Source organism: Arachis ipaensis, chromosome B04 (genome assembly GCF_000816755.2).
Source record: "Arachis ipaensis cultivar K30076 chromosome B04, Araip1.1, whole genome shotgun sequence".
NCBI classification, from domain to species: Eukaryota; Viridiplantae; Streptophyta; class Magnoliopsida; order Fabales; family Fabaceae; genus Arachis; species Arachis ipaensis.
Window position 1 is genome coordinate 128,736,479 of NC_029788.2, and position 9,604 is coordinate 128,746,082.

Genomic DNA, 9,604 nt, shown 5'->3' on the forward strand with positions numbered 1-9,604 from the left:
TCCTTTTGTCCGTTCTGATTAATGATGAAAGAAATGCACTAAGCCAAGCCAACTCAACAGTTTGGATATCAATTGGGATATTATCAAAACAATATTCAAGCTTAACAATTGATTTGCCCCAAATGGATTTCGTTTTCCTTTATGTTTCCGGAATCCGGTCATTCTATGGCAGTGCAAGAACAATAACCAGCTCATAACTAAACAAGTACTTTAATCATTGAATAATATATATAGAGCAACAATTCCATCATTAAAGAGTCGCTAAACATTAGCTTCTTTTGTAGAAGATACGTGATATGTCGCTAGCTACAATTGTTCAAAGATTTTTCATAATTCATATCAATGGAGGGTTAATAATATCATCTGGATTCTAAGCTCCTAAAGATGCCAACACTTCTAAGTTTCAATGGATAGTGAGATACTGAAACTATTCAGAAGCAAAAGGCTACTAAGTCCCGCTCATCTAATTGAAACTGAGCTTCATTGAAAACTCTGAGATTTATTGTATCTTACTCTTCATTTTAGCCTACTTTGTTTTTAGTTGCTTGGGGACAAGCAACAGTTTAAGTTTGGTGTTGTGATGAGCAGATATTTTGTACGCTTTTTGACATCATTTTCATATAGTTTTTGTTATCTTTTGTTTAAGTTTTATTATATTTTCATAGGTTTTAGTGTAAAATTCACATTTTTTTATTCTACTATGAGTTTATGTATTTTTATGCAATTTCAGGTATTTTCTGGCTGAAATTGAGGAGCTGGAGCAAAAGCCTGATTCAAAGGCAGAGAAAGCACTGCAGATGCTGTTAGGATCTGACCTCTGTGCACTCGAAGGAGCTTTTCTGGAGCTACACAAGTCCAAATGGTGCGCTCTCAATGCCAGCGAATAGTCCATACTTTGCTTCAGAATTAAAGGCCTAAAACTAGCATTCAATGCCAGCCATCTACCCCAGTCCTGGCATCCAACGCCCACAGAGAGGTGGCCAGCGTCCAACGCCCACAAAGGTTCCCCTAGCCAGCGTTCAATGCCGAAGAAGCCTCCTAGCACGTGGGAAACACGAAAGCTCATCCCAAACACTCACCAAGGGGGTCCCAAAAGAGAATTTTTGCACTACAAGCCTAAGCCTATCATATTTCTGTAATCCCTAGTTATTAGGTTATTATATATAGGAGATCACCCCTGTTTAAGATCTCTCCGAAACTTTTGACACTTCACACGTTTTACATTGTATTCTCTATCAGTATGAGTTTTTAAACCTCCTAGGTTGAGGCTAGGAGCTCTGTTGAGTTTTATGGATTAATAAAAGTACTACTGTTTTATTTTCAACTCGTGTTTATTTCTATTCTAAGATGTATCTTCGTTCTTTATCCTTATGAATGCGTTGAATCGGCACAAGGTTATCTCATTCTACATGGGTTCGGAGTGAGTCTTTCATCGGACAATAATGAACCACTAGATTGATTATACATCTCTTAGACGGCTAATCCACGACTTCGTTGGGGACTTCTCGAGACACCAGTTCAGCCGAGGCACGGGGATATTAGAGTCTTTGTGGTAAAGGCAAGAACCACAAGGCGCAGCATTCCCTGATCTGGAAGATTCAACCTTGTCTGTTGTGTTTTGAGTAGGATCATCAAGGAAAATGAACTGCAGGAGCTTCACCCTCAATCAGACTAAATCCGCACTAACCCTGGGGTTCAGCATTGGAGGAGAATCGGTGAACTCTCAAGAAAGGCGTTGATCACATACAGCCTACCATAGAAGAAATCATTCACAGTTTGAGTAGACAACAAGATCAGAGTAATCCAGAAGGACAAACTATCTCTAAAGCCTTAACCATCTTCTTATCACTGGTTTCACTCAATTTAAGTAATTTTATTCCTATTTTACTTTTATGAATTTAAACAAACAAACAACTTTTCTATTTTCCTGACTAAGATCTACAAGATAACCACGGCTTGATTCAAGCCAACAATCCACGTGGAATCGACCCTGACTCACCTCAGGTATTACTTGGACGACCCAGTGCACTTGCTGGTTCAGCTGTACAGAGTGTGGGAATTCGTGAACCACCTGGAAAATCCTAGAAAACCGACATAATTGCTCAAATTAACTGGTGTACTCCGCCACTGACATTGAACGCTGCTTCAGCTGTAACAATTCAAGCTCCTTCATTATCCTAACTGAATTAGGGAAGTACTTCTTATAAGATTCAGATTAAAAACATTCCAGGGTATCATAGCATTGCCTCGCTGCAGAAAGCATCGGGTACCCTGCCACCAGTACTGAGCTTCACCCACCAACTGGTAAATGGCAAACTCAATACACTGGTCCTCAGAAACTTGCTGCACTTGCAAAGCTCGTTCCATCGCCTGAAACCAATTATCGGCCTCTGTGGGACTCGTGTTCATCAAAAGATTGGTGGATTTATCTTTATGAAGGTCGCTTAGGTCATCGGCCCATTTCCTCCATTACTCCCATTTCCATTGTCAATCTGCTAACCAAGGACCTCAGCCATTGCCTACATAGTAGCCGCCATATTTTTCAGAGCATTCATGAAGTTCACGGGATTATTCATAGTTATTTCAGGTTCCGAATTACTATTATGGCCACTTCCTCGACCGTGTTCGCGTCTACGAGTTGTCATTTGGTTCATGTTCACACCAAACAAGTGATATCAAGGTGATCAGTCTCTATATCTCAAGTCTAGTGCTTCAATGTATGCTCATGAACAAATATGCCACATATATCAGTTATATATCCTAATTAATATATACACACACCCAGAGTATGCCCAGAAGCACAGTCAGTCCATCCCTTAGGCTCTACAGGAACGAACAGCTTTGATACACAATGTAACACCCTAACACACAGAGCTTTACGCTTAAGTCATAAAGCAGAAGTGGTGAGGTATTACGACCTCTAAAAGAAAATAAGTAAATATATATATTTGAAAGAAATTATAACTAGGAGCCTTGAAGAAGAAGTCAAGCAAAAGCGTAACAGAAAGTTCGCATCTCACTCGCATAACTAAACATAAAGCGGGTAAACAAGATCGTAAGGAAGTTAAAACATATATATACATATCAGAGTTCCATATATATATATATATATATATACAACCCAAAGGTATCCCAAAACACAAAGTAAACACCTGCTTCTCCTTATCAACCTCTAAGAGGGAAAAAATGTAAAATATACAAGCTATATATATATATATATATATATACATAATCATTTTGCAAAAGATATGTGATAATAAATTTAATTAATGATTAAAGAAACGTAATATTTTTTAAAAGTTTAAAACCAAGATATCTTGGTTGACGTCATTATTTAAACGTAGTACTCTACCACCTCCAACAACCATCAGTTGCTAGTATGCCGTCACCAAACCACTACCACATCTCTGTTATATTAATTTCTAAAGAACGAAAAAATACTTCATATTTTTAACACCAAATTATTTGAATTCAAATCAAATCTTTCAAACTGAAAGACTTACAAATCGAATCAATTCCAATTTTATTGTATTCTAAAAACATCCTTAATCTTAAAGTAATATCACAAGCAATTTTTACCCTAAACCAGATGACTATCAATAATTGTTCACCACTTTGAGGTGCTAAAACTAAAGCAGCTTGGGATGGAATATCGACTCCTTTCAAACATGTTTGTAGTTAGGTTCAATCCACAAAGGAACATAATCACATAACCCTTTATGTTAGCATAACCATGTTTTTCATTCTAAGCAAGAAAGATAAGATAGAAATATAATCATTCTAAATGCAGTTGCAAATCAATCCTAGAAAATCACTTATTACAAATCAGTTGTTGAGCTGAAAAACTAACAAATTCAAGCCAAACAATCAAGTTCTGGAAAAAAAAAAAGGGGGAGAAAGGCAAACAAAAACTGTTACTCGCTCTGTTTGCAAGATATTCCTCCATGGCAAATGGTAGCCTCACCCACGGTTCTGTGCGATATCACTGGATTCATCATTGTTTTCCCTCAGATTGTTGTCTTGAAACTCCCCATCTGTTCTGTCCTTTTGTTCATCAAACTCATGATCATATCCCAAACCCGTATTGCCTCCACCAGAGGGAAGATCTCCACCAGAGTTATCATTGAATTGGAAATTACTAGCACCGCTATCTGCGAAACTAGTTTGAGTGCTGCCACCGCCATAGCTTGCTGGGGCACCATATCCACCACCTCCATAACTTCCACCACTATTATCACTACCACCGTAATTACCACCGCCATAGCCACCACCTCCATAGCCACCACCACCGCCATAGCCACCACCTCCATAGCCACCACCACCACCACCAAATCCTGGACGTGATTTTTCTGCAGCATAGTTCACACGTATTCTCCGACCATGAAGATCCTGTGAAACAACAGAATTTGAGATGCTACATGAAATATAACCAAACTTTTAGAATTTTCAGCAATTAGACAGCTTAGTCTATTGACACTAACATTGACAACTAATTGATGCTAATGCTAAATTCTATCCGTCCAAATGAAGAATTATTTTCATTCCTTATGTTTTACTAGACAGTGCCAAGTTTCAATTGGTGAAAAGCTTATGCTTCAAATTTCTAAATCTTGGTTTGGAATTTCTCACAAAACATATCAATGTTTCTTTAAAAGTTCTTATTTGAAAGCCAACAGTTGAAATAATTTAGAAAAGTATAATATTATTCAGTGGAAAACTTTCCAGACAAGAATACTATTATGCACATAACATGCATTTTTGTGAGTTTAAAGCTTGATTTCTGAAATCTGAAAATAGTCACTTGCATATGCAAGAAACTTGTATGTGAACCTTGCCTCAGACACCTAAGAGCAATTGCATACTCCAGTATATGCATAATTTCATTTCATATGTAATTGCCAACTTTTCAGTGAAAACACCCTTACAATTTCTTGATGAATATGTCAGATAATTTTATATGTTCAGCTAGATAAATCACCGCAAGAAGTTGAAGATACCTGGCCATCCATCGCTTGAATGGCAGAAGATGCATCCTCAGTTGTTGCAAAAGTTATGAATCCAAAACCTCTGGACCTTCCAGTTTCACGGTCCATAATAACCCTTGCTGAAAGAATATTAAGAGCAATGGAACAATCAATAATCACCATATTATAAAATGTGCATGCTTGACAGAAAGATGCATTTTTTATTGTCTTATGTAAACACTTGATTGCTACTACTTGCCCTGTGCCGCAGACCGGAGACCGCAATTATCGACAATGAAACATTTTATCATGATTAATAACTACATTTTTAAATTAATTCTAGAAAAAACAGAGAAGAGAAACAAAAACATAAGTTAACAAGAACACAAAAGTATAATCTATTTCAGACTTTGATATAATATTTTCAATTATGAAAGGAGCGAAGTTGTGCTGGTATGACATTTATTAATATCAGGCATCATACCGCTCACTGTAAGAAATTTAGCACACAATGAAAAACTAGCGGAATTTGATAGTCGAAAAAGAAAACTACCATCAACTACTTCTCCATAGCGTGCAAAAGCCTCCCGCAGACTCATCTCATCTGTGCTATATGAAATACCTGCAATGCAGTCAAAATTTGAAATTTCATTACTATTTCCATGAAGGAAAAGTTGAGAACAATAAACACAATAAATTTAATGTACCTCCAATGAAAAGCTTTGAAGATGACATGGATCGAATAGCCTGGAAAATCGAAGGTTTCGATCCAGACAACTCTTGATTGATGTGCCTGACAGCAGATTGCTTCAGGAGGCTTCCCATTCTATTGAGGAACGCCATTGCTCAAACCCAATAAAAGCGTCACACTGAAAAGGTGTTATGTGGCATAGTCATTGATCATTAAAACTTATGCTATAATACATTCAACTCAAGTTCCACTATCATATCACTTTTGTACTACGTATTAAAAATAATTATTAATGCACTTTCAATCTGATAAACAAAATTCAAAACTAATTTCATACTAGCCAAAGCATAAAAAGCTAAATCACATTCATGTCATAAAGTTAAAACAATCCTCTTCGTTCTCTCTACCCCGAAAATCAAAAGAAAGAAAAAAAACATGAAAATAAAATCAGCAGCTACTCTTTCATAGATACCATAAAACCAATGAGGGGAAAAAATCGAACTTTTAATACTTTAGTCCCTTTCTTCCATAATGATGCTGTTCCTCGAAGAAACTCTTGCATTTTTTCAGAAAGCAGAGGCCTCGCAGGCCTTAAAAATCAGATTTTTGAACAATATTAAGCATCACAAAGGTCAATCGAATCAACCGCTAAAGAACCCCAATAAAGGAATAAACAGAGTGGAAAACAAAAAAGATCAGCAGCCAAATAAACCCTACAGAAAATAACAGAGAAATCCCAACGGAAACGAATAAAGGGGAAAAGGGTTGAAGGAAAACTTTGATCTTTGAGATCTTACCTATGTTGAGAAGCACTGTGAGGTTTTCTTCTTCTCAGTGTGCCACTTCTAAAACCCTTGTTGCTGCTGGAAGCTAACCTAAAATAGGGTTTGGATTTGGAATCTGCCACGTGGCATGATCGTGCCTGCTCGGATGTTTCTGCTTGAGTAACACTAACCGTTAGATTCCCATGTTTGTCATTTAATTTTTCAGAGAAAAAAATAATTATTAATTTATTATATACCAAACATTAGCCAAACTTTTTCTTTATACATAAAATATTTGTTTAAAAAAATGTTATTATTGTTGTGATAAGAATGAATATGTGGATATCATTTATTATGGGCGGCTCATGTTCAAAAGGATGAATGCATTAAAGAAATTTAAAAATGTAAATCTTTCTTCGCCTATAAATAGAAAAGCAATTGAGAGACAATTATACATATCAATAAACAATTCTCTCTCTCTTTATGTTGCAATACTTCTTTCTCTCTTTATATTTCTTTACATTTGTTACATTTTCTTTATTTATTTAGTTATTTTATAACACGTTATCAGCACGACACTCTAACGAAATTTTAGGAAGATTTCAGGTAACAAATTTTTATTATGTTGAATCTCTTTCATCTTGAATATAATGCTTTTGATATATCTGGAAACAACTATTTATCATGGATATAGATACTGAAATCCATCTTGATTCAATGGATCTTGGAGATACCATTGAGACTGAAAATAATACATCCCAGAAGGATAAAGCTAAAGCCATGATTTTCCTTCGTCGTCATCTTGACGTATGATTGAAAAATGAATATCCCACATTAAAAGATCATGCAGATCTGTGGAAAGACCTTGAAGAAAGGTATAATCATCAAAAGACGGTGATACTTCTTCAATCCCGATATGTTAGAGAAAACTTTTTCGACCTTCCATACCTCAAATGTGCTCCTGCAGTAGTAATCGAGAAAAAGAATTTAAAAATATTCTGAGTTAATTTCTTGCTTTCTTGTTGCTGAACGCAACAATGAGTTACTCTTAAGAAATCATGAAGCGCGCTCAGCTGGCACCGCCCCATTTCCTGAAGCAAATGCGGCAAATCATAACCCCAGAAGAGGTAAATGGCAAGGCTTTGGTAGCAAGAAAAATTATGGAAGGAAAATGAATTATCTTCACAAGAAAGGATCTCACCAGAAGTGGGATAAAGAAAGGAACAATGGGCAAAATAGATTAATTGAGGATAAATGCTTCCGTTATGGTGGAAAAGGCCATTGATCACGTACCTGTCGTACCCCAAGGCACCTAGTTGATATTTATCAAGCATCCTTAAAAAAAAGGACGACAAAGGGAATGAAACACATTTTGTTTCAAATGATGAAAATTCCACCACTCATTATGATGTATCTAATTTCTTTAAGGATTCTGAAGGAAATATTGGCTATTTGATCAATGATGGAATAGTTTGATATATGTATCTGTTTGTTAAGTATTCATGTGGATAATTTTACTATGTATGTACTTCTACTCATTTTATTATTATTATCATTTGTTTTAAAGAAGAATGGCAAAGACATATCCTGAAGATATTTGCCTTGTGGATAGCGCAAGTTTGCACACTATTCTTAAAAGTACTATATATTTTACCCATCTTGTGCCAAAAGAAGAGTATGTTAATACTATTATTGGCTCGGACAATGTGATAGAAGGCTCCGGAAGAGCTATAATTTTGTTTCCCGAAAGAACAAAATTTGTAATAAATAATGCACTATTATCTACCAAGTCTCTGAGGAACTTGTTGAGTTTCAAAGATATTCGCCGAAATGGATATCATATTGAAACAATAAATGAGGAAAATCATGAGTATTTATGTATCACAACTCATGATTTAAATAAAAATGTTATATTAGAAAAGTTACCCTCACTTTCATCTGGGTTATATTATATCAAGATTAGTGCAATTGAATCACATGCCATTGTAAACCAGAAGTTTACTAGCCCAAATGAATTCATAACTTGGCATGATAGATTGAGTCATCCGGGAACAACCATGATGAGGAGAATTATTGAAAACTCTCATGGACATTTACTAAAGAACCAGAAGATTCTTAAAACTAGTGAATTTTGTTGTGCTGCATGTTCTCAGGGAAAGTTAATTTTAAGGCCATCACCAGTAAAGATTGGATTTGAGTCTCCTGAATTCCTAGAAAGGATTCAAGGTGATATATGTGGACCTATTCATCCACCATGTGGATCTTTTAGATATTTTATGGTCCTAATAGACGCATCTTCGAGATGGTCACATGTGTGCTTATTATCTTCTCGCAACCTGGCATTTGCGAGATTACTGGCTCAAATCATTCGATTAAAAGCACAGTTTCCAGAAAATCCAATCAAAGCAATTCGTCTTGATAATGCTGGTGAATTTACTTTCCATGCATTTGATGCTTATTGTATGGCTAATGGAATAAGTGTTGAACATCCAGTAGCTTATGTTCACACACAAAATGGGTTAGCAGAATCACTTATTAAGCGCCTTCAATTAATTGCTAAACCCTTGCTTATGAGAACAAATCTCCCAACCTCGGTTTGGGGGCATGCCATTTTACATGCCGCAGCACTTATTCGTTTGAGGTCAACGAGTTACCATCAATTCTCTCCTATGCAATTAGCTTTTGGCCAGCAGCCAAATATTTTTCATTTAAGAATATTTGGGTGTGCAATATATGTTCCCATTGCACCACCTAATCGCACCAAAATGGGACCAAAAAAAAAATTGGGGATATATGTTGGATATGATTCTCCCTCTATAGTGAGGTATCTTGAGATACAAACTGGAGATGTATTTAAATCTCGGTTTGCGGATTGTCATTTTGATGAATCAAAATTTCCAACATTAGGGGGAGAGAATAAGCTTCCTGAAAAGGAACTTAATTGGAATGCATCATCGTTGATGCATTTAGATCCTCGATCAGGGCAATGTGAACTAAAAGTTCAAAAGATTATACATTTGCAAAGAATAGCAAATGAATTGTCTGATGCATTTTCCGATACAAAGAGGATAACCAAATCTTATATACCAGCAGAAAATGCCCCAATTCGAATTGATGTCCGAGTAGGACAAGTAGCCGCTGATGCAAATTCACGCCAGAAGCATGGCAGGGCGGAAAATGCCCCA

The 9,604-nt window shown here is 36.2% G+C and overlaps 1 protein-coding gene across 1 annotated transcript; it reads right to left on the reverse strand.

The window, feature by feature from the left end:
- LOC107635407 (glycine-rich RNA-binding protein blt801) lies at window positions 3,697-6,597 on the reverse strand. The gene is made up of 5 exons (XM_016338882.2): window positions 6,453-6,597; window positions 5,672-5,833; window positions 5,518-5,586; window positions 4,998-5,104; window positions 3,697-4,389 (listed from the first exon to the last, which is right to left on the reverse strand). The coding sequence occupies exons 2-5, from the start codon at window positions 5,805-5,807 to the stop codon at window positions 3,961-3,963; spliced, it is 741 nt and encodes a 246-aa protein (XP_016194368.1). The 5' UTR covers window positions 5,808-5,833; window positions 6,453-6,597; the 3' UTR covers window positions 3,697-3,960.

Bases quoted from the DNA above. Each gene is read 5' to 3' on its own strand.
- LOC107635407 (XM_016338882.2), bottom strand. From the start codon at position 5,807: ATGGCGTTCCTCAATAGAATGGGAAGCCTCCTGAAGCAATCTGCTGTC. The intron at 5,587-5,671 runs GTACATTAAATT...ACTGCATTGCAG, and splicing joins TTCAAAGCTTTTCATTGGAG to GTATTTCATATAGCACAGAT. The intron at 5,105-5,517 runs GTAGTTTTCTTT...ATATTCTTTCAG, and splicing joins CTATGGAGAAGTAGTTGATG to CAAGGGTTATTATGGACCGT.